Source organism: Notolabrus celidotus, chromosome 18 (genome assembly GCF_009762535.1).
Source record: "Notolabrus celidotus isolate fNotCel1 chromosome 18, fNotCel1.pri, whole genome shotgun sequence".
In the NCBI taxonomy this organism is placed as follows: Eukaryota; Metazoa; Chordata; class Actinopteri; order Labriformes; family Labridae; genus Notolabrus; species Notolabrus celidotus.
Genome location: NC_048289.1, coordinates 15,424,936 through 15,450,754, shown reverse-complemented (window position 1 = coordinate 15,450,754; position 25,819 = coordinate 15,424,936). Strand labels below are relative to the sequence as shown.

Genomic DNA, 25,819 nt, shown 5'->3' with positions numbered 1-25,819 from the left:
GTTCAGACAATAGGGTTTAGTGTTTTAGCAGTTGAGAAATATTGTAAAATAGACTTGGAAGCCTAGAAAAATTAGCACACATAACATCACGTTATATAAATATTTGATTTTATGTTTTCAGACTTTTCCGGAATGTCCAAGGAAAAGGAACAAGGCAGGTAAGATATTCAAGCATCTCTCACTAGGAATAACACTAACAATTGTTCTTCATAAGTCCTGGGACACCCCTTATTTTTACCCTTTGTTTTTAACCAGAGTCAAAGATGCTGAAGTGACTGAGCATAGTCATGATATGTCATCTGGAAAAACAGCTGGAACTGACAATGATCATGTGGAAAATAGTGATGATCTTCCAAAGACTCTTTCCTCAACTATAGCAGGTAAAACCTTCAAACTAATAACTAAAAACTATAAAAGCATTGTAGTTTTGCTTCTGTTGGTACACAAGCTGGTGTTAATATGTCACATGAAATCCCATTCACTTCGATTTATTTACTGTTTATTGTTAATTTATTGTGAATTTCTATTCCATCTTTAGCTCAAAATGATTTTGCAAGACTAATGGATCTTGAAGACCAGAGTCCTTTGACGACAGAAAACGAAGGCTTGGACAGTGGCCTTGGAGAGGCTCTACTAGTTACAGATAATTTGGAACCAGCTGAAAGAGAAATGTCAGAAGTTGTAGAAAATACAAAATCAACAAACCAAACTAGAGGCAAAACTGGGCCCCCTGATTTAGAAAAGGACTCTGTGTGTAGTCCAATAATCACAGATGAGACTGAACAACAACCTTCAAGAAAGAAGAATAAGAAAAAGGATTCGCCTGATAAGATTCTTGAAGCAAAACAGAAGAAAAGTCTAGAAAAGGTTGCTGAATGGCTCATGAAAGTTCCAACTGAAGGGAGTCTTGAGTTTGAGAAGCCAGATGAGGAAGAGGAAGACTCGGCCAGCTGTTCTTCCACATCAACGATAGATGTCAGGCAACATAATATTGATGTGTGCGCCCGAAGAGAGGATCGTGCTAAAGCACTTGAAGAGCAGGTGTTTGGGGCCGTGTACAAACGAGAGCGCAAAGGGAACAGGGCCAGTTCTCCACGAAATCTTTTTGCAGAACCAACTAAAGACACAGAGTCAACTGAAACTGTTCCCAAAAGAGGGCAAAAAAGAACTCAAGTCCCTCCTGATTCTGGCTCAGAAGAACTGATAGAAAGTAATACTGGGAAAGAGCATCAAATGACAGAAGAATTTAATGACACCAGCAGTGACTTTTTCAAGGAAACAGAACTTACAGAGGTTGTAAATAAAAAACGTGATTCAAACAAACTCGGGGAAAAATTGCCAGAGGGTAACCAAAATGACAGCAAAGACGAGGTTCCCTGTCTTGTGGCTGAAACGGGACAACAGGAATCAGAAATAGAGTCAAAGAAAATAACTCGTAACACTGTGCAGCAGGTTGACAGTGATTTACAAGAGCAAGACAAGCTAGAAATCGCAGAGCAAAAGAAAACCAGCAAGAGGAAAAAACATGGCAAGCCCGCTAGGGGGCCAAAACCTCTTGATCTGGTTGAAGTTCAGAATGGAGACACCAGTCCAATAACAAGACCAAGACCACAGGAAGTTCAAGTTTATATTGAGAATTACCCAAGCAGCGAGGACCAAGAAGTACCTTTCAGAAGGAGCACCAGGAAAAGTAGAAGACTTCAAGTTTTCACTGAGGAAGTCCAAGAAAGGAACAAGAGAGCAAACTTGAAATCTAATGTTCCTGAAAAACAGAGCAATGATGCAAAAGGCCTAGCATTGGATAACACTGAATTGCCTAACAATCCAAACATCACAGAGGGGGCTGGAAAAAATGGATGTATCTACGATGAAGATACAGATGGGATAGAAAACATGGAGTTGAGCGAGAGGATTTCTGATTTGGGACCAGCAGAAGAAGTGCCAAATGCCGAAACTGTGTTGGAAAGTAGCGCTGCTTGTTACGTCCATGTGGTTCCAAGTTCTACAAGTCCAAATGAAGCATCTGTGGTTTATCCAACTCCGGACATGGGCAACAAAACAAGTCATTTTCCAAACAATGTCCCGTTGGAGTCCTCAGCTTTTGTGGCTAAATGTACTGGAGCTGAATTTGAGGATGATAAGAATGATAGTGAAGTGGACACCGAGCAACTTCTCAGGAGTTTCAAAGCCACAAAAAGGAAGTCGTTTCATCTTGGTGGTCCGGAGGTGAAAAGAAGCCGCAGTTTGGAGCAAGAAACTGCTTTTGGTCGGAAATCCGAGGAGAAGAAGAGTGTTTGTTCAGGTGTTGAATCAGCAGAAAATCTAAATGCTGCAAAGACAACTGAACTCGCCAAACAAGAAGCATCAAGAGACAATGAAAACCTGTGTTATAGTGATATGATCCCACCATCTAACTCACCCGGTGTGACAAGAAGGAGAGATCAGGTGATGGTAAAGGCATCAGTCCCTGAAAGTGCTTGCTCAGGACAGGACAATGAGGGGGGCAGCTTTGCCTCCATGAATAGTATCAGTAGTGCACTTTCTCCCAATAAAGTGTCAAAGCATGAAACAGAAACTCAGAGTCTCTCTGTTGAACCACAAGTGGTGGGTTCAGGGCTCTGCTACATGACAGTCGAACATGAGATAAATGAAGCCTCAAGTAATTCTCAAGTCACGGAGAACCGGCATAATTATACCACAAGAAATGACAGAAAAGCAAGAGATTGCATTTTGAGAAGCAGTTTAACTACAAGAAACAGAAAAACAGTCAATACTGTAGAACATTTCTTGAACACAGAGTCCTCTTTGACTCCTGATGGCCTCATACCACCAGTGGCTCAAACTGGCCATGAGGCAAAGACAACAAACGATGGTAGTGGCGAACTTAGCCTCCATTCCTCCATCAAGAGCGGGAAGAGGAAAAGGACCCATAAGCTGGAGTCTTCATCCGAGTCAGATTGCAGTGAAGAGGAATTGCCAACTCTAAAGGATATTTTAGGAACATCAGCTCCGCCCTGTGCTGGGACCAAGGACACAAATGAAGCTTACAGAAGCGAGGAAGTTGCAGCTGATGGAGCAAATCTGGTGATTAATCCACCAGAAAGCCCCAGATGTGATTTTGTTAACTCCAGCCAAGGATCGGAGGATTTGTTCGGCACGCCAGAGGAATGTGAGTTCATTGTCAGTAGCGAGAAAAAAGGAGAGATGGTTACAAAGAAACTGTTTGCAAATTGTGCTCTAAGCCATGCAAATCCTCAGTTTTCTTACCAATACACCACTCTTTTGTTTCTTTTTTGTTTCCTGAAATTCAAGCAGTGAGACACAAAACAATATGACTTTTTTTTTGTGCAGGTGATGTCCCAGTAAATGATCTCAATGTTTCTGTGGAATCATCACAGTTTTCGAGTGAAGTCCTTGTAACACAGGTAAATATGATTATATTGCACTTGCCCTCCATTTTTAAACGTGTCTTTATAAATGCATCACGTTAGGGAAAATGTTGTGCACAAACCATATTTTAGAACAAGTGATTGGGTTTTTCATTATACCGAGGACATACTTTTTTTTTCAACTTTATTTTTATCTCAATTTAAGGTTTACTAAAGGGAAAATAGAAATACATTTAAATACAATTAAAAATAAATAATAAGATAAAGGGAGGTTGTTCCAGGCCATTCAATAGTACAAAATAATATATATCATCTACACAGATGAAGGGTTACAAACTCTAGAGTATGAGTTCCATTTTTTTCCAGTATTTCACAGTCATCAGCTCGTAGTCTTAGGAAGAAGGTGAGTTTTTCCATGGAATAAATTTCGTTTACAATTGCAGTCCGGTCGTCCTTTGTTGGTGGGTTTGTCTGCATCCACTTGTGTGTGATGGCTTTTTTGCTTGCAGCCAAGATGATTTTGTAAAGATACCCGTCCTGAGACTCAAGACCATTCTGCATTTTACAAAGATTCAATTTGCCAGCTCTTCCCAGTAAGAACGGATGAGAGGGCAGGCCCAAAGCACATGAAAATGATCTGCCATAGATGTACCACACTTCCTCTAACATTCATCAAGCCCCTGAGAGGCTTGTTTAAGCACATACATTTTTAAGGCCATGTCTTTGCCCGTTCTGCACTACCTGCCTGCGCAGTGCTCCCACTGCTGCACTGTCACGTTACGCCCCAGAGAGGGCAGCCACGCATTCCGCCCAAACCAAGCTGTCAGCTTCCTGGATGACAGACTACCTCGCTCAGTAAAAAATGTCCCCCTCAGCAGCTTTCTAAATTGCATTTCATTTACGTTAGAGGAAATGCCGCCTAGGAGATGATTCTTGTTTTCTACCTCATCCATCTTCCCGCGCTCTCACTTTTATCTGTCGACTGTATTTGACTGGGAGTTCAAGTTTCTCGCCCTGGGGTTTAGAAAGAGCCCAGGATTAAAAACATCAGAGAACACAGAGGTTTGGTGTTATTGTGCTGTGTGTCTGTATAAATAATCAATGCACTTACTTGAGCAGTAAACTCAAAGGGTTGAATTTCAAAGTATTAGCCCAGTGAAGCATTCAAATCATTTCAAACTGATAGATTCTGTTTATGGAAACAAGCAGCAGATACAAAAGATGTTTACACTTTTAAAATGTTATAAAATCATCTTTTATTCTGCCTTGTATTCTGGACACTGGAATACAAGTGACTCATGGCATAAAGCATCTCACCTCTCACTGATTGAAGCTGTTATTGTTTATATTAGTCAGATGTCCCTTCAGCTCTTTTTGTTATAGTAAATACTGCATGCTGTTCATTGTTTCCTCTTCAGTTTCTATTTAAAATGTTTCCTCCACTTCCAGCAAAAGCTAGAAATGCAGAAGGAGCTGGTGCGGCTGGAGAAGTTGATGGCTCTGGTGTCGGAGGTCCTGCAGGAGAAAGAAGGCAGTCCTGCTCGGGAAGGCCATCAGAGCAGCAAAACCCAAAGTAAGTGGACGAGACTTATAATATGTTTTGAATGTTTCTGAATGTGATTGCGCTCTGAACTGAAATTTAAAGATGTCAGCTTGAGCAGCAGGAAATTGTAACGGCATTGTATTTACCATTTGCAGACCAGTAATAGTCAAGTTAATGTCACAATACCAGCCTGATATGTGAAGCACTGAGTAAGAAAGTTTATCTTGTGGTCAAATCTTATATGCGAAAATGTGTGACTCAAAAGCTCTTTCCATATCGCAAGCCTGTAACAGCCCATTTAACACGCCTCTGTTACAACCTGCTGCTACAGTGGTGAGACCACTTAGTCTAAAGATCATGTCTCTCATGATGGAGGCCAGGCATTACAGGGGCATAAATATTGAACTTTCAAGTGGCAATCTGAAAGGGGCGAAAGAAAATGTACTCTGTTCCTTCCTTTTCTTCTTCAGCTTGGTCCAAGTTTTATGTGCTCATTAATGTTTTTTTGCCACCAGACCCAGATGCGCAAAGACTCCTCGTATGTGAGCAGCACACAGACCAAGGTTTAGACCAGTAAGTAGACATGGTGAAATTCACTTTTGGCACTACTGCAGCAAGTTTTTATTGCAGAGAAATTTGTTTTTTGATGAAAGAGTTTTACTGTCTATTGATATTAGTTCCCTGGCTGACAGGCTAAAATACATATTCAATTCAAAACCTTTATTTGTTCATGAAAAGACATTGAGTTTTCCCTCATTTCCAATGTTGTCTAGATCACAGGCACATTAGAAACAACAAACAAGACCACACAATCATTCACAAAATAACAGATTGATTAAAACAGATAGAAAATTTGAGACACATTGGTCTGAGATCAAAGTCTTAAACTCTGCAAAAGAGGGAATGGATATCAACTTTAAAGTCTGTTGTAGGCAAGCGGCAACCTTCGGTCTAAAAATATGAGTCCAATGCGGAAGTGCTAAAAACTGCAGTTCATCGAGCATCCGCTTGAGGCTGGCTCCGGAAGTATCGGAAGTCACATACACATGAATGTGAAAAAGCCGATCTTTACAGCAGAAATAAACATGTTTACAGCCTGGTACAAAAGATGAGTGTAGTCTGGATAGCTCATTTCTCGATCGGCTCACACTGTGAAGAGGGATGAATTTTTTTCTAACGCGGCAATTTCAAATATATAGAGATTATGAGTCACAGCTGACTTGATTGACAGGCGGGAACACTGTAGCTGTTGGCTAGGAGGCTCAAACTCCACCTCTTTACGTCACACTCGCTCGACAGAAGCAATATGGCTGCCGACGACAATTGGCCTCAAAACAGCGCTTCAGAAACAGATGAGTGACGTCACGGACACTACGTCCATATTTTAAACAGTCTATGGTTGTGGGGTCTTCCATGATCAATGGAAAGTGCCGATCTACCCCATTCTACAAATAAACCGTGCAGGTAAATGTGTAGGGGTGGGAAAGTTATTTATAGCAATTGATTGGAACATCTCCAAAGAATCAATTGATGAATGAATAGGTCAAAATCAACACTGAGTTAAAAGCAAAACATGCAAATATACAGTAAATTAACTCATGATGTGTCCTTTACAAGAAAAAGCACAGCAATAGTCCACTCAGAGGTACATGTCTGCCTCACAGCCTCTCTAGTGGGGAAAACTCACTGAAACAATCCCCATAGTTTCCAACCAGAGCTGAACTATGACTAAACACCGCCTTCTTCACCTCAGTCTAACCTTCTAAACATGAAGTCATGGTTTGTAGAAAGCAGGGATGATTAAAGTAGATGATGTCACAGCTGAGTGATGCTCTGGTATTGGAGAACAGTTTAAAACCAGTTCTACATTCATTCCTAGAGAACAGTGGCCTGGCAGCTCTCTGAACTGATTCATCAGATAATGTGGGAATAGGGGAGATTTGTACTTGAGACGTGTCCTTTCATGGTCATGTGAGTTTTGTATTTATGTAGGAATATTCAGGACCCAATCATTGCACATAATGTAATATATGATGTCATATTTAAACAAAATAATAGGTGGAATAGGTAGAGATAGGAAGAGGGGTGTTGAGCGAGGTGGTTAAGGGTTGCATGGGCCAGTCTTAAATTTTGATCGGCCAGTCTAGCTGCCACTCTAAAATCCTAAACTATTACTGACAGTCAAAGGCAGGACCTCTGTAGAAATTAACTATTTGGATTGGAAGTTGTAGCAAACTGCTGCACTGTTCAAAATATTTTTTGAAGTACTTTAAATTGTGAATTTACCCATATTCTTTTTAAGTCATTAAACAGTCAATTTATGTCAATTATGTGTGTGCTTACTAGAGGTGTGAAAAAATATCGATACAGCAATATATCGCGATACTTTGACCTAATATCAATATTTCAACTCTTAATGTCGATTTTTAGGGAAAAATTCACATTTTAAGCCAAGTTGGAAATAAAATACGACTTCAGTATTTAAGTGGAAATGTTGTTTTCAATCAAATAGTTTTGACTTAATTTATCCTTTCAATTTTGAGTAATATTGTGTGAATTACACAGCATCTCTATTTTTTTCTTAGTTTACTGTGTATGTAGAATGTAGAATATCGCAATATTTCACAATATTGTGATATCGTGATATATCATGATACTATCGTATCGTGACCCAAGTATCGTGTTGGGTATCGTATGGTGAGGTTCTTGTCTATGCTCACCCCTAGTGTCTACATACCTCTTGCCATCCCTGTATAAGTCAGCGCCTCAGTTGGGCTACCTCAGTAAAAGAAAGTCTGGACACACCCCTAATAAGGCCAACAGCCGGCCTGGCTAGCAGACCGGGTTTTTTAAAGGTCACTAGGCCAGTCAGCAATCCTTACAGTCCCACCTGATGTTGATAACAAATGGAATGAATTAATATCTGCCTCAGTGTGTTACATTTCTCTCCTCAGAGGCCTGTATACATAGTTAATACATCTTAAATGGAGCTGTATATTAAGCGGAACAATAACTGGAGCAAGTGGTGTGTAATTGGTCTCTTTGAGTCTGTAACTGAAGTAGAAAGTGTGTGTGTGTGTGTGTGTGTGTGTGTGTGTGTGTGTGTGTGTGTGTGTGTGTGTGTGTGTGTGTGTGTGTGTGTGTGTGTGTGTGTGTGTGTGTGTGTGTATGTGTGTATGTGTGTGTGTGTGTGTGTGTATATGTGTGTATGTGTGTATGTGTGTGTGTGTGTGTGTGTGTGTGGGGGGGGTTCTCAGAGGGTGATGCATCTGGAGGACAGGCGGATAATCTCACTAATGAACCCAGAATCTGCTTATGCTGAAGAGAATAAGAAAGTCATTACAGGCTGCATCTTCGATGTCAGTTTAGAGCACTTAGAGGGGAAACTTGTGTTGCCACAGTAATTTATCTCTCCTGCTTGACTGCGCCCCCCCCCCAGCCTCTCGCCTCGCAGGGTTCTAAGTGCACTCCTCCAGGCAAGAGAGAGGGAGAAATGGAAAAAGACAACAGATGAAAGCACAGAGGGTTTTAGTGATACAACTTCTGAATTAAAAAGCATATGCTTCATGAGGAAAGTGGAGAAGTTGGAGAGAGTAGTTAGCACTGACAAGTTTTCAATGAGCCATTATTACTTAAGTGCAGGTCATTTAAGTGTCTGCTCGCTGCCACTGTTTCAGGAAGCTCTGAGGGGAGAAATTAAGTGAAAATAAAACAAAGGAAAAAATTACTTCAACATCTTCAGTCAAACGAGTATTAAATATCATATACACGATTGATGATAAAGTTCATTGTTAATTCAAGGTTTCTGAATTCTGGTAAATCTTCTATCTTCCCACAACATCACAGCGCTGTCAGAGAGAACAGAACAGTTTTTAGTTTTTCATTGTTTGATTATGTCTCCACCGCCAGAAAGAACATCTTCATATTTGATATAAATGTCAACTCAAACTCAAGAATGATCCGATCAGATTCTCAATGGTCAAAATCACTGTAGTCTCACTTCTGTCTATGGTTGCACATTAAAAATCCCTTTCTTCATATTGTTATTACAGGCGTTTGCTTTAAACACAGCACAAAAATCTGAATTCATTGCAGTGAGTAAGAAAAATACAACAATTTTGATACTTTTGATTACATGCTTTAAAACTATCCAGTATCCGTAACTTTCACATTTGATAGGATCAAAAACAGGATTGCAAAGGGGTGGAAAGTTTCCGATAAATTTCCATGGAAAGTTTCCGGTAAATTTCCATGGAAAGTTAAGCTGGGGAATTTTGGAAATATCCTAAATTGGAAACTTTCCATGGGAATTAAGTGGGAATTGAGGGTAATTTAATGGAAAGGTATCATATCCAAGCATAAATATTTGTTTTGTTATAAGCAGACATCCATCCAAAAATTTGTAAGTAGAACTTTATCAAGTGTTAAATATTTTATTGAACAATCAATTCTTTCATTGAAGAACAAAAACATGAATGTTGAGTTAAATATTACTCATCCCCCCAACCCAACACATTCAGAAATGAACAAAAATACCATCCCAACAAAGTCCCATTCAAAATGTTAAATGAAAAGAGCCCCTCTCCCTCCAAAAAAGTCCCATTCAACATGCAAATAAAGAAGCATCTTCCCTCAAGCTTCTCAAGCCTAGCCTCTGCCTATTTCTCTCTCTCTCTTCCTGCATCTCATCAACATCCTCCATGTCCACCTCCTCAACATCCAACTCCGACTCTTTCTCTTCAGTGTCACTGTCCAGCCTTGTTAAGGATGGCTCTGCATAGATATTCAACTGCATGGAATCTGGTTGTTTTAGTCAGAATTATGATAAAATATATTTTCCCCAACTAAAGTTCACTATTAAGAGCCAACCTTCAATTTAGTAAATTCCTGGATTATTCCCGTTTATTCCCATGGAAAGTTTCCAACTTTGAAAATTCCCAGAATTTTGCAACCCTAATCAGTATACTAGAAATGCTCTCACCAGCTCTGCTGCCATTGCCCATTAAAATATCCATGTTGTTAAGCTAATCAATTTAGAATGAACTGTTTTGCCTCAATGCCAATAGGCAGAAGTAAAATGTGCCGTAAGTCTTTTCCGTGGATCGATACGATATGATGCATATGATCTGCTTTGTGCCTTCGCTATTCAGAATAAATTACCATTGACGAGATGTTGTCAATGGGGTTCTGACCAATCTGAAATAAAGTATGTAAAACAGCTGGGTGATGAGTAAGGAAGCTGGGTAATAAACTGCCTTAATCTACCCACATACTGACAGGATGATTATTTTAGCAAATCCATGCAGTCATTACTACAGCATTTTCTTCAAGTGTACAAAAGTTGATGTCTTTACCTGCAGGAGAGCTAATCCAGAGCACAGCACACAACCATGCAATGGCCAAGGGGGCAACCTACAGGATGGAAGCACTGCAGAGATAAGTAAGGCTGCTGGGGGAGTGTTGGAGGGATTGTGACACATGGTGCAGTGTAATTATGTTTCTCTATGAAATATGTAACACGTGTCATTCTTCCAGAGGCATGGGAGCAGAAATGTACATTTTTAGACATTGTTTTCAGCATGTTGTTTATAATAGATAGTCTTCATTTTTGACTAAGGCAGGGTTAATTATTATCTATTAAATGCACAACTCTGAAAGGTAACCAAAACATGATGTTTTTGTGTTTCTAAAGAGAATTGGCTCAATTCCTCCTTCACCGTGATGACTCTTGTTTTTTTTGTTTTTTTTCTTTCTCGAAAGCAGCACAGCGCTCCTCGCACACATTGCCGACTACAAAAGGCGCTGGAGCCTCCAAGACACTTGTTACAAGTTCAACAACCAAAACATTAAAGAACAAGGCCCCGCCGTCAGAAGACAAGGAAAACAGCACTCCTCCAAAAGAAAGCAGTAAAGCTACAATGGTGCTAGTGTCGTCTGGATTAGGCCCCAATGAACAGGTGACCATTCAACCATTCACGCAATAATTGTCTTTTTCAAATGCTTCTCATACTTGGGTGTATTATTCGGTGCTGCTGTGGAGAGGGTGAGCAGCACCAAGTTCCTTGCTGTGCACATCACTGAAGACCTCATCTGGATCACCAACACCGCATCACTGACCAAGAAGGCACGTCAGCGCCTCTACTTTCTCTGCAAGCTAAGGAAAGCTAGAGCCCCTGCCCCCATCATGCGCACCTTCAACAGAGGCACCATCGAGAGCATTCTCACCAGCAGCATCACTGTGTGGTACGATGCCTGCACTGCGTCCTGCCGAACGAACCTCCAGCGCATCGTGAGAACAGCTGAGAAGATTGTTGGTGCCTCTCTCCCCGCCCTCCATGACATTCACTCTTCCCGCCTCATCCGAAAAACCCTGCGCATAACAGGCGACCCCTCCCACCCGTCTCACAGCCTCTTAAGCCTGTTGCCATCAGGAATGAGATTACGCATTCTCCGGGCCAGAACCAGCAGACTGAGGGACAGTTTTATCCACCAGGCAGTCAGGATGCTGAACTCTCTCCCTGTTTTGCCCCCTCTTCCCATAGTGCCCCCTTCACGTAGTGCCCCCTTCACAGACTTAACCCGGTCACTGACCTCCCCCAAATCAACGCTGAGGTCTGTCATCCTCAGGACTGAAACGCACGCCCTCACTTTGATTTTAAATTGCACTATAGCAAAGTTTTTGCACTGTTTCAAATCTGTATTTTATTATTTTTATTAGCTTACTCTTTTTAATTTTAGCTTTTCTTTTTCTAGCTTTCCTATGTTTATCTGTTGTTGTCGTTGATAGGGTCTGAGAGAGAAACGTAATATCAAATCCTCTGTATGCCTGGTGCATTCTGCAGTTTTTGACAATAAAGAAGACTTTGAACTTTTTGAACTTTGTTAACCAATCAGATGCTCTCTTCTGCAGATAATGGTGAAAAAGTTTGCCAAGAGAGTCAGTGCACGTGTGGTTTCCCAGGTAACACCAGAGGTGACCCACATCATCATGCACACAGGTCAGTGCGCTTTCACATAGATAGTACTTGTGTTAATGTTTTTATAAGTGCTGCATTGATCCACAGAACATTCTTCAATACTTCATACATAACAGAACAATTAAATCAGCTTCTGAAATTCCCACTCGAGGTCTTTCAAGGTCCTGTTTTTGAATATTTTCTTGAGCAGGAACATTAAAAATTTCAGAAGTACATTATTTCCTTAGAACTTGAAGTTCCAGCTTGTTTTGTGCGTCATTTAAACGCACTCTTAAGAGATAAGCTCTCTGTTTCTTTCTCACCCACTCGCACTGTCCTCCAATCATCCGCTCATTGCTAATTACCCTCTCTGATAGATTATTTTTAATTTCAGAGCCGGTTGTCTCCAAAGCACCACATTGACTGACACTGTTAAAGACTCCGTCTTTCTCTAATGAAAGCTGTTTCCAGGGTAACTCAAACACCGGGGTGCTGGGGTTGTTGATCTTTGTTTTGAAAGGTTTGAGAGGAGCAGGAGCTGCCCTTTCTTACCATTAACAGAGAGCAATAATCATTTGTAATTATGTTTCCGGAGTATCAATACAGGGCACTTGAGTCTCGCCTGGAATACAAATCAATAGATAATGAGTATGTTTCCTGAGGGAAGAAAAACCTCTGACCCTGTGATCAAGCCTGATTCAAGCCTGTGTTCATTTGCTCAACTGTCAAAAGAACCTTTAATTCATTCAGGCAGGTGGTGATGAAATCCAGAGCAGAAATGGATTCTCTGTGAATTGCAGTTTATAACACTTCCGCATGGGCTTCATAGTTTGAGACCGGAGGTTGCCGCTTGGGGCCACCCCACATCTCCAACATATCGAGTCTTCCCTTAATCCCACCCTGTGTAGTTTTGCGGGGGTCCAATAAATCCTATTCAGAATTTTGAATTGGACTAATCAGGTCCCTGCCTCCCAAGATAATTTTTTAGGGTTTTTCAAAAAGCGCTCCATTCCTCATCACTAAATGATCTATTGAGGTCAGTCTCCCATATCTGTTTGAGGCTCCATTTTTCTGAAGTAGCTGTAAATACAGATTAGCCAAGTCAACAGTTTGACAACATATGAACATTATATGAACTATAGTTAAGTTAGCTTCACACTGACTCACTAGAAGATTCTGAAAGCTTCTTAATAACAGAATCTTCTACTGCAACAACAATCTCTAAACCCAGCCAGTATTTAATTATCAGTTGCCTGATGGAAATCCAATAATTTCTCTGTGAAGGATCAAATGTGTTTTCTGGAGGTAGATCATAGGTTCCTCTGTCCTTCCTACGATTAGCTGTAAAGGTTATCAGTGTGGAAAATCTTGTAGATCTTTATGAGCTGGATTTACCAAAGGGGTTTGATTGTAAGCAGCATAAATGATAACACAGTAAACAAAGTAATTTCTGGGAAGACCGAGCAGTAGTTGTAAAAGCTTTCATCTCAGTGTGAGTTTTCTTTCCCTCACATTCTCTGTATCTTCCTTCTAGAGAATATGAGTTTATTTCTCCACACTGAAACAAAGCTTGACCTCAAGTTTAGGTCACTTTTAAAAACTCAAACTATTGTGTCTTTTGAACACTTGCTGTAAAAGGAACCCAAAATGTTCAATCATACTAATTAAAATCAGTGTGTGCTCTCATGTTGTTTTAACATCTTTTCCCACACCTGATTTTCTTCTCCACCAGATGAACATCTGGTTTGCGAGCGCACACTGAAGTACTTCCTCGGCATTGCAGGGAGGAAGTGGGTGGTGAGCTCCCAATGTAAGTCCCCCCCATGACTGACACAACAATTTCTCTAAACACAAAAGCAGCATGATGTGGAGGGATCGTCTGGAATAAAAGCAGCGTTACATAATACAGTCACCACCAGGAGAGGGTTTGTGCTTTTGACAATAAGCTCATCAGTTTTTGTTCCTCTCTCCAGGGATTTCAGAGTGCTTCAAGCAAAAGAAACTCTTAGATGAGGTATGCCGGCCTGTTGTTCTCCCTGTGTGCCTCCATGTTGAATTAAGGCTGCATGATGAATCTCTCCGTGTGGCTCACTACGATACCTCATAAATTATTTGACATCTATTTGCTTGAGTAATCCTGGCATCTTGTTCTGAGCTGTGCAAGTATAATCCTTCACCTGACTTTGTTTAATATCTCTATTAACTTCAAGCTTTTTCTTTGGCATGCAGGTCGGCTCTAAGCATTTTCATGCATCATGTATTGAATGTCAAAATGAACGCCACACAGTTATTAGATAAACTGTCAAACTGAAGTATGCTCTTTATAGTCTTAGTCTAGGACTGTTTTAACCCTTATAAAGACATCAGATATTATAAGTGGTCTTTCAGTATTACTTTTATTAGATCAAAGTGAATCATGCTTTACATATCTAAAAGCTTATAGTGTCAGGAAAGGTTTTAAACCGTTGGAATTCACCTTTCCTTGAATCACTTTGCATTGTTTGCCAACAGAGCCTGTTTGAAGTGAGAGGGGATGTCGTGAATGGACCAAACCACCAGGGACCCCTGAGAGCTCGAACCACTGAAGACAGTAATGTGAGTCTCCTGCATACTTAGAACATTACCTACAGTGCAGGCTTCATTTCATCTGAATGATAAGAGGTCAAATCAAGGACCACCAGAGAACTCTAGTGGTGGCTCTGTTCTTTCACCTGCACGCACCTATAACAGCTTTAATAATAATAATAAACTTTATTTATATAGCACTTTTCTTAACAAGGTTACAAAGTGCTTCACAATAAAAAGCAGAGAATTACAAAGCATAAGAAAATGGTGCAAACAGGGGGAGAAAAAAGACAGAAGCAAAACAAGACATCTAAATGCAGCGCAAACTCAAGAATTAGGGGTGGAGAAATGCCTTCTTATATAAAAATGTTTTTAGTGAGGATTTAAAAGCAGTCAAGGTTGTAGACTGTCTAATTGTCAGTGGCAGGGAGTTCCACAAACTTGGAGCTCTGATTGAAAAGGCCCGGTCTCCTTTTGTTTTAAGGCGGGATCTTGGCACAACCAGCAGAGATGAATCCACAGACCTGAGGGGCCGCCCAGGCATGTAGAGGTTAAAATGTCTCTTAAATAGTTTGGGGCCTGTCCATTTAAAATTTTAAAAGTAATCAATAAGATCTTAAAATTGACACGATAAAAAACTGGCAGCCAATGTAAGCTGGCGAGGACAGGAGTGACGTGTATTTGCTGACTTATACAACAGGATGTGTCAGGAGTAGGGTTGCAAAGGGGCGGAACATTTTCGGTAAATTTCCGGAAACTTTCGGGAAACTTTCCATGGGAAGTTAAGCTGGGGAATTTTGGAAATATTCCAAATTGGAAACTTAAACTTAAACTTAACAAACTGTATCATATACAAACATAATACATGTAAATATTTTTGTTTTGTCATAAGCAAACATCCATGTAAAATAATACAATTAAAAAAACATGACATTTCAACCGATTTATTTGAGTAGAACTTTAGTTTTTATTTTTGAACAATTAACAATAAATTATTTTAATGAACAACAAAAACATGAACATGAACTCCCCCACCCAATCAAAAAGTAAAATGCCCCCCACCTCCCAAAAAAAGTCCCATTCAAAATTTTAAATGAAAGGAGTCCCTTTCCTAAAAAGTGCCATTCAACATGTAAAACAAAAACCTTGCAAGCCTAGTTACTGCATTTTTGCCAAAACCTTTCACACAATGGCCTCTTCCTGAGCCTCATCAACATCCTCCATGTTCACCTCCTCAACATCCGCTGCCGCCTCCTCCTCCTCCTCCTCCTCCTCCTCCTCAGTGTCACTGACCAGCCTTGTTGAAGATGGCTCTGTGTCAGGCTCAATTTCAACAGAAATATAGTTGGCTAAACAACTGGAATGGTCTTCAAAATATTTTTCAATTGAAGTATAAATTCTTGTATGGTTACAGAAAACCGTCTTGCAGGAGTCAGAAGAAACAGCATCACATTTGAGGTAGCTATAATAAGCTAGCCTCTTAAATGGTCAATGAAATGAAAAATAGCTTACATTTAGCACCTAACTTACCAGCTAGCTATCTACTGTATGTATACATATTTATTTAATTTTTGCAAGTTAAACACTAATACCGTTATAGATCAAATATATTTACCCCATAATATTATAAAAAACTTACTTGACTTTACATAATCCACAGGCTCAACTGTGTGCCTTCAATAGTCTTGTGCTTTGGGCTCAAAAGTGTGGCCTCCAGGGTTTAAGCAATCATCTGTGCATGTGATGGAGGAGTGCACAGTGCATGCAGGGGGCGTGGCCTCAATAGCCCTGCAGTAAACAGTGCTGTGTGCATGTGATTGAGGAGTGTACTTGCATTAAATCTGGTTGTTTTAGCCAAGATTATGCTACAATATATTTTCCCCAACTATATTTAAGCTCCCTGTTGAGGGCCAACCTTCAATTTTGTAAATTTCTTTATTATTCCCATAAATTCCCGTTAATTCCCATAAATTCCCGTTAATTCCCATGGAAAGTTTCCAACTTTGAAAATTCCCGGAATTTTGCAACCCTAGTCAGGAGGTTCATGAAGCTTTGTAGGTGTCTGAAGTTGTATTATATAAATTTTGTGGTGTGTAACATGAGAATTCACATGCTTGACAGATGAAGTCATAACTCAGAAGTCATACACACACTTATATGAACCTATACCATACAACAATATTAATCAATCTTTATTTGTATAGCACCTAATCGCAACAAACGTTGCCTCAAGACGCTTTTACAAACAAAGCAGGCCTAGACCGTACTCTGTTAAATATTAACAAAGACCCAACATCAAGACAGGGTAAGACTCAGTCTTATCTCATCTTAATCCACCATGAGTAGAGCACTTTTCAGCATTTAGCAAGTTACAGCGGCAAGGAAAAACTTCCTTTTAACAGGTAGAAACCTTGAGCAGAACCAGACTCATGTTAGACACACATCTGCCTTGACCGAGTTGGGGTTGGAAAGAGGGATAGAGGCGATTAAGAGAGAGAGGGTGATAGTGATGAGACGGATAGTAGTAGTTGTTGCCGCTTGAGTCTGGCACGTCCACAGCAGCAGGCCGTCTGTGGCAGCGACTCAGAGGAACCTGCGAGACAAGGAAGCTCAGGCACTCCAGAAAGGTCTATGGTTAGTAACTTTAATGGGACAGGGAGAGTTAAAGTAAGTGATAGGAGGGAGAGGGTGGGATAGGATCCATGTGTGTCAGTTCCCCAGCAGTCTAAGCCTATAGCAGCATAACTAAGAGCTGGTCAAAGCCTGAGCCAGTTCTAACTATAAACTTTATCAAAAAGGAAAGTTTGAAGCCTAATCTTACAAGTAGAGAGGATGTCTGCCTCCTGGACCCTGATTGGTTGATGATTCCAAAGGAGAGGGGCCTGATAACTGAAGGCTCTACCTCCCATACTACTTAAATATAACTTAATGCCATTTGCATCAGTGCAGACACATTCAAACACAACAAACTGCATTCAGCCAGGCTTGAACATTATTATACAGTATATCTGTATATTTCTTTAAGAAATGTGTTCCCTGTAGCAACTTATGTTGCAGGCTTCATTTAAGATACAAGATGTTACCTTATTAGACATTCCCTACATACATCTAAATGAATAACTGAGTTAATACATTTAATAAACTTATTTATTGCAGATGAAAATCATCCGAGTATTACTTAACAGTTACAAAAATGTATAAGCCCACCTCTATAGTGGGACAAGCTTAAAAAAAAACACACAAATACAGTATTCACTCTTATTATATACTTGCAGAGAATGTTGCATTCAGTATGCCAAGCTATTCCCCAAAGTGAAAGACTGACTGAGAATATATGTTGTCTGTGCATTTATGTGGGGTCAACAACAATACAACAAGTACTTGTGTTCTGAAATTAGAAAAAAAATCAACCATCAATGCATTCATTTAATTTAACTATTTATTTTCCCCAAATTTGTTTGTAAGGAACTCTGTATGAATATTAATCTCTAGCATCAGTTAAAGATGAAAGTACTAGCTCGTTACTGTTGGTGTCCCAGGGAAGGTAAACACAATCAGGTGCAGGAAGAGTTCATGCTTCGTTCATTCATCAGTGGTGCTGTTAGCTGGAACACAATGGATCAAGAAAATGTAGCTGAGTATCGCTAGCCAACCATAGAGTAGAATGGGACGACAGCCTCCTCTGAGCAGCAGCAATATTGTTTGATAATCAAATCACAGGCACAGATAAGACATGTATGCATTTCTCAACAAATACTGGCTTTGAACGCTTAAAGTACTGTAAGAAAACCAATCCTGGAATAGAAAACAGACATTAGAGATACAGACATAAAAAAATATATATATTCTGAGACTTTTTAACTGTTACATAGTTCCAGAAACTTAACTGAAAAGTTGCAAAAAAGATTGTGTTTTAAAGTAGTGGAAACTTTTAAAATCCTTTGGAAATTTCTTAAAATTTTCATTGGAAACTACCTTTAGGGACATAGGAATTTTTACTGGACATTTTTGGAAAACTTAAGAGACTTCCAGGATTTTTTAAGGACACATATTTTAAATTTCATGGAATTCCTGCAATTCATTAAATGTTTTCTTGAAAACCTTCTGAAATTTTTCCTGCAAACTTTGGGAAACTTTAATTGGAAATTAAAAACATTTGTTTCATAACAATTATAACAATCCATAATGGAATTTTCATTTCGGAAACTACTAAAAACCATTGGTAACTATTCAAAACATTTTCATTGACAGTTTTCTAAACTTTAGGTAAGTGCATTTTCAGACGTGTGATTAACATAGATTATAATGTACACAGAACAAGGGATTGTTTAACCATTGTTTATAAATAACTTGTTGCTAGACAACATTTATTTCTTTCACACTTACTACTATAAACAAAATAATATTATAACAAACAACAACAACAACAACCAAATAGGCAATAAAGACAAAAAATGTATATGACTAGAGATGTCTATAGGTGCACTTCGACCAAGAGTTCCGGGGTCTTTTAGCCCCCAGAACTAAAAGGTTCCTGTGCCCCCATTGTTGTCTGTGTTTCGACCGCGGGCTGAAGTCCCGGGTAGATTGTGCAGATCAGGCCAGTGACGTATGGTGAAAAAAAATTATATTCAATAATATTTTGAAATCTTAATAAAAAAACTAAACTAGTATGCATTCCCAGGAACTCCCTCTGTGTTTCAACTGTGTAAACTCCGCAAACACTGTTACGTTCAACCGAAAGTCCCAGGACCTTTGAAAAGTACTAACCCCCAAGCAGGGGCTTTTCATGGGGGAGATTATCTACCCCTGAACTAAATTTAGACCCTGGTTCCTCTGGTCGAAACGTACGTAGTTCAGGGGAAAGTCCCTAGTTCTGGGGTAGAGTTCCTGCGGTCGAAAAATGTCTTATGGGATTTTAATTGTATTAATGTAATTCTTATCAAATTGATTTTGCCTCTCAATGAGAAGGTTCCTGGTAAAATAAAAGTGAAATGATTAAAATACAAGGTTCTAAAAAGACGCTGAGGAAAGAGAGAAACTTCAGCACATAAATACCCCATTGTTTGTGAAAGCACAGTGTCTGACCTCAAATAAGTCTTATTCTGTGAAGAAAATCAAATGAAGTGGTCCAATAACTAACAGCACATGTACATATTACTTCCTATTGCACCATCCTCTTAGCTCAGTCCGTGTTGTAAAAAGCTAATTGTAATTTTCCTCCTGGTGTAAGGCCAGCAGCAACGGTTCTGTTCCCACTGACGGGGAAAATTAGAAATGGCTGGATGTCATGTCGGCTGTATCCTTGCCTTTGAAGAACCTCTGCTAATTGAATTAGTCTGTAATTTCAGGCTTATTTGAATGCCTCCAACACAGCGGCTGCACTAAGATAGAGCCAGACAGATTGTCCTGTTCATACTCGCTCTCCGTAACCTGCTCTGCTCTGACAAACAGACTCAGGTTAAATGAAGAGCCAGAACTCTGTCACCTGAATGTTGATGCTGAGGAAATCAGCCAGAGAAACAGTTTGTGTATGTGTGTGTGCAGTTGGTGCCTTATCACACACTTTAATACCTCCCGAAGGACATTAGGTGTTGTCTAAATTAAAAATCAGTAACAGAAACACTTTTTCATCTCAGCAAGCACCTTTGGCTAATGATCATTATGGAAGTGTGAGAAATTAGTATTTCTCTCTCCAGCTGCTCGGACATTTATCTTCGAAACACCTCCATCCAGCCGCACACTGTATATGAGGCAGTGAGGAGAGGTGCACATTTGCTTTCGGGGTAGTTCATGGTTCAAGGAAACAATTTTATATTTTCATTTCAGGCAAGCTTATTGACCCCGAGTGCAATAAAACAATGTGTCTAAGGTGCCTGGCGGGTCATTTTTCTTAGCGTGCTAAAGGGTGATATTACCTCAGTGTTTGCTCTCACTGTTCTTCTCATCACTGGATTTACAGTATCACAGAAAGCTCTTTTTTTACACCCTTTAGTGAGGAGAACCTCAGATAAATTGCAAGACGTGTCCGCTGAAGTATTTCAGTCCTGCCAGTGTTACCTTCAGACAATGTTCACTCAGTGCTCACATACAGTTGTATTGAACATTGGCTGAAGGTGAAGTCACCTGAATAAACATTCCTTTCTGTGCAAACATGTCACAGAGGGTAATTTTGTTTCTCCTTTTTTTTTTTTCCTTTTTAGCTGCTCATGAAGGGCTACAAGATCTGCTTCCAAGGGACGTTTACAGACATGACTGCAGGTAAATACATCTGCTGAGTAGATAAAACAGTATGTACGCACTGTACATGACTCTGAAGTACTGTCCTGTCTCTAAAACTCAGTAAATCCACAAGTTTGTCTTAAGATTTATTGAAAATTCAAACTTTCATTAATTAGATTTGGTTATTGACCAAACAGTATGACATTTGGGAGTTCTGCTCATATTTACCTTTTTTTTTTTTTTTACCAAGAAAGTGATTAAAGAAAGTTATCTCGCCCTGGTCATGTCCCACTGGTTCAGAGGTTGCTAAGAAACAAAGTTGTGACTCCAGGTAGTCACTCATCCCAGGAAAGAAATGGTTCTCATAACCTTGAAATGTCAACTTGTTGTTGGTTGGATGAAGGGAAAAGATAAAACAGGTCAGTTTGTGAGCTTAAGAGAGGCTGGTAGTCAGATTCAGTAACATTTGGAGCTGCTTCTAGCTGCTTCTCCTGTGTATAGTCCTTATGTTTAGTGAGGGAGAAGGTATAGTGAATGGGTGGTTGTGCTAATCAGAAATTTAAATATAGTCCCTCTTATTCCACAGTTGGTAGTTTGCCCTTGGCAATAGATTTGAATCAGCCTCCATGTGGTATGATTTAGCGTTAAAGTTAGCATCAGTTAGTAGGGATCCACCAAAATTGCAGCACTAAAGCGTCTTCTAAACAAAGAGGTTGAGACGGACCACGGAGTGAAAACAATGAAAAGTACACTCTTAGAGTCTGTCAGCACACGATTCACTGAGATCTATTTGGATCCTCTTCACTTCATCGCGACTGTACTTGATCCGCGTTATGGATCATTACTTGGATGTGTGAATAAAGCAGCGTGCACGAGAAATGATCCAGGCCGCGATGGATGCAGAGAACCTGCTTGTAGATGGAGAAGCGCACAGCGCAGGAGAAGGAGAACACAGCGCAGAAAAAAGGACTCGTCTCTCTGAACCAGATGAGGGGCATGCATCCTCGTTGTCTGATATGTTCAATGAGATCCTTGATTTTAGTGAGGTTAGTACACAGTCAGAGCCATAAATGCAATGGTAGGAGAGACCGGGGACAGTTGTAACATTTTTGACATTTCTGTCTATAACTTTGAGCTCTTTGAACCCAGTGTGTTCAAACTGCTCTAGAAAATAGCTTCAAGTGTCTGCTAATAAATGGCCAAGAAAATGCATGGCTTAATCTCAAATCCAAGGAGTGAAATGTTACAACTGTCCCTGGTCTCCCTACTAATATTACTAATAATTGGCATAATAATTTATTTCGGTGTTTCGGTTTTCGGCCTAGGTTTTGGCCAAGAATTTTCATTTCAGTTAGCCTTCTTTTTAGTTAGAATTCACATTAACACAACATTTCCCAAAAACAGTCAAATGTTTTAGATGGGACACCTTCAACAGAAATTAGGATATTATCACTACTGCTTATGGGTTAAGTTACTTGGTAAGAATGGGTAACTTAGAGATGTACTCACAAGCTCTGCTGCTGTCACCTGGAATGCAGGGCAGCATCCTGCTGCATGCTTCCCTGTCATTAAAATATCCATGTTGTTTAGCCTACTAATTTAGCATGCTAACGGAAATTAACGTTTTTGTCACAGTGTCAACAGGCAGAGATGAAATGTGCCACACTAGTTTCTGCTGATTGTTTTGCTATGAATGTAGCCTTTTGTGCCACTTTTTTAATCAAGAATCACAGTTTTTATGGGGTTTTGACCAATCAGAGTCAAGTATTTCTCACGGCCTGGTAATAAGTGAGAATTCTGGGTAATGAGCTAAGCCAATGTGATCCTGTCTGTACCTTCATACTGGAATGTGTGTTATCTGTCTTCTAAGAAACTGAATGTGGAAGTTCATCTAGAACTATTATAAACTAAATAATAAGTTCTGTAAATAAAACTAAAAGTATCATACATAAAAATGAATGACACAAAGTCATGCAACTTTATGTTTTGTTTTACTCTTTAGCTTTAAGGTGAATTTTTGTAGCAGAACAGGTTTTCCACAAACCCAAAGTCCTCTTTCTTTGAATGTGTTGCAAAGTCCTGACATTTCTTGGGGGCTCATGCAGGGAAGTCAGCATATAAAGTGTAGTTATTGATCTCATTAAGCTCAGCAGATAGGCCCCCTGCAGTGAGCCGAGGCAGTGGAGTAAGTTTTTTTAATTCGTTTCAATTATCTGCCAGGCTGGGGCGCACACTGACTGTTGAGCTCTGAGGGTGTGGAGAGTATTGTATAATAGAGAGGTGAGGAGTTACTTGTTATATTTCTCTTCTTTTTAATGCAGAATATGATTTGAAGAGGAGAAAATGTTCCTCTTGATACTTACTTATATATTTTAACAGACATGCAGAGATATCAGTGGGATGTTTCTCTTTCTCTATCCCGTCCTGTAATTACTGATTGTTTGCTCTGTCTCTTTTGATGTGTTTGTCTTAAACAATACTTAAACACTACCCAAGTTTCAAGACATAGATAGTACCTCTGAATACTAAATACATCAACATATTTCACTCTTCTATTAGCGTTTGTTTTCAAAGACAACACTGCATCATTTCCTTTTGTCATTAGATTGTTTCCTTTTTGATGCAGCTTTCATGCTGTTTGTGCTGTTCTGTTTTCTTAATCATAAATTGCTTTGCTGAACCACACATAGTCACTCTTATTGATGTCTATTCCCTACAGGAGTCTGATAGACACCAAGCTTGCATTTAAAAAAAGGGGAAAATAACAATGAAAAAAGGAAGGGCAGTCCACACAGGTTTTGACTGACGCGGCTTGAAACCCGTGCTGTATTATTTTTTTAACCTCTGTCATTTCAGCACTACAGAACAATGACAGGTGTTCCAGAAGTGTGGGAGGATTGAACACAGACTAAGGAGTTGTGTGAGACATTTTAGATGAGACTTTGTCGTATTGCACAGCAGCTGCTGTGGTCTCAGTTAGCTGGGGGAGATTCTCTTATTTGTAGAAGTGGAAACCAGCCTCTCAATTGTTGCCAAAGTGCTTTTGCTGACCTAATCTACTAAACCAGAGGAAACCAGTGATTATCAAATATATTTTTTAACAATACAGATAAAGAATGGGCATTTAAAGCTAGGGTTGGTAGTCATGGAAAACTAGCATGAATTTGAATGTAGCATTTCCTCAGGACTCCGTCTAACCCCTCCCCCCAGAACCCCTTGAAAAAGACGCCCCCGCTCACATGCACGAGCGACGCTGATTTGCCACCTTATGATCTTGACTGATTCAAAACCGGTCCTCACCAAAACATTATCATAGTGAAAGTTAAAAACACAAACAAACATGGCTATGCTAGCATTATCCAGTTGTACCTATGACATGATATCAGGAGAAAAGCTATAATACATATAATACTGTAACAGCTCTACTGTTTGTTAAACGTGTTCAGTGTAGATGTTCTTAATTCCTACAGTGTTGACGGTCAGTGAAGGCATCAGGAGAGGTGTAGAGTGTGCGAGCGGGAGAGAGGAGAGACAAGAGGAGAAGTTTTTCATTCATTCAAACATTGATTGTTGTTTTGTTGGTTGGCGTGATCACGGCCGACAGTGACCGGATATTAAAGCTCAACGTGTTCACCAATCGGCTCGTCATCACTACAGCGTCCGGACAGACGCTGCAATACATCTACATTCTCTGTAGGACTTACTAAATGTCATTCATTCTTTTGCTTGTCAGAGCCCCCGTGGTGAGAGCTTTTTAGACTCTGATCTGGACTACAGTCCTGAGCAAAGCACCTCATCGGGTCAGAGGGGACAGGCCAGAGGCCCAGCGAGAGGGGCAGTCAGTAGAGTCAGGGGAAGCAGAGGCAGGGGACGGGGAGTGCATGCCGGGGAAATGTACGCGCAGGAGGCGGGCAGGACAGGATTTGATTGGTTTCATAAATTGGACCCTAATGTCAGGAATTGGTTGGTGTTTTCCCAGGTTTACTCCGTCTGTAGATAGCAGCTTTTTTTCACTCTTTTTTAAAGAACACATTATGTATTGATTGCCATTGGTGCAGTGAAGTCATGTAACCAGTGTCCAAAGTTGGTAAAGCTATGCTACTTAGATACAATACAATCTAGATCATGGGTATGATCTAGATGTAGCAGTTTTTCCGGGTAAAGTTTGCACTTAACCTCATTTTCCGTTAATTATTTCGTAGAAGTTCCTCCCAGAACTCTTTCACACTGTAGAAGTCTCTTTTATTTTCCACTCAAAGTGTGGAAACGAGTGTGTCAGTACGCCAGTTCCCCCGGCAGTCTAAGCCTATAGCAGAATAACTAAGAGCTGGTCAAAGCCTGAGCCAGTTCTAATTATTAGCTTTATAAAAAAAAGAAAGTTTGAAGCCTAATCTAAAAAGTAGAGAGGGTGTCTGCCTCCCAGACCCTGACTGGTAGATGATTCCAAAGGAGAGAGGCCTGATAACTGAAGGTTCTACCTCCCATACTACTTTTAGAGACTTTAGGTACGACAAGCAGGCCTGCATGCTGGGAGCGTAGTGTTCTAGAGGGGTAATATGACACTGAGCTCTTAAAGATACGAAGGTGTCTGACCATTAAGAGCTTCGTAGGTCAAGTAAATAAGTAAATCTTGTCTGTTTGTAATGAGCACTTCTTTTGGAAGGATTTCAAAGGTCTCCTTTTTTATTTCTTTCAATGGTCTTTTTATTGAACAACAACACTCACATGGCAATTGACATATCCTGCCACAGAATAGTTACAAATGATAAGGTAATGATCAGTTCGTCAAATAGACCAATATCAGTCAATAATGACATATCTACCAGGCTCTAGTGTTCCCTGTATACACAACTCTCACAGCTCCTACATGTGCTTAGTCCTAATAATTCAACTGTTAACGACCATAGAGGAAGTTTTTAAAAAGCGGCCCTTCATGCCAAATAATGACATTGCTTTATCCTTCCAGCATGAGTGAGTAGACGGATAGATGGACCATGCGTGAGGGTCTCAGGGGAGCCATTGCTGAAAACCCACAAGACAGCATTCTGTGGTCTCCTTCTTCCTGGAGCTCTCAAAGTGCTCCCGCAGCATCCTCCCGCTGCCTGCCTGATCGATGAAGCTTTGCTAATGGCTCGACATCTGCT

The 25,819-nt window shown here is 40.1% G+C and overlaps 1 protein-coding gene across 7 annotated transcripts in view; it reads left to right on the top strand.

Annotated features, from left to right (window-relative positions):
• LOC117830155 (breast cancer type 1 susceptibility protein homolog) overlaps window positions 1-25,819 on the top strand; it is a 36,907-nt gene that overhangs the window by 3,979 nt on the left and 7,109 nt on the right. For 5 of the 7 annotated variants that reach the window (XM_034708138.1, XM_034708137.1, XM_034708133.1 and 2 more), the window contains exons 6-18: window positions 122-158; window positions 256-380; window positions 539-3,169; window positions 3,352-3,425; window positions 4,839-4,962; window positions 5,448-5,505; window positions 10,293-10,372; window positions 10,693-10,889; window positions 11,843-11,930; window positions 13,621-13,698; window positions 13,862-13,902; window positions 14,400-14,483; window positions 20,657-20,714. In XM_034708138.1, the coding sequence (XP_034564029.1) occupies window positions 122-158; window positions 256-380; window positions 539-3,169; window positions 3,352-3,425; window positions 4,839-4,962; window positions 5,448-5,505; window positions 10,293-10,372; window positions 10,693-10,889; window positions 11,843-11,930; window positions 13,621-13,698; window positions 13,862-13,902; window positions 14,400-14,483; window positions 20,657-20,714 (3,675 nt within the window). The remainder of the gene's footprint in view (window positions 1-121; window positions 159-255; window positions 381-538; window positions 3,170-3,351; window positions 3,426-4,838; window positions 4,963-5,447; window positions 5,506-10,292; window positions 10,373-10,692; window positions 10,890-11,842; window positions 11,931-13,620; window positions 13,699-13,861; window positions 13,903-14,399; window positions 14,484-20,656; window positions 20,715-25,819) is intronic. The other 2 variants (XM_034708135.1, XM_034708134.1) reach the window with 1 other exon arrangement.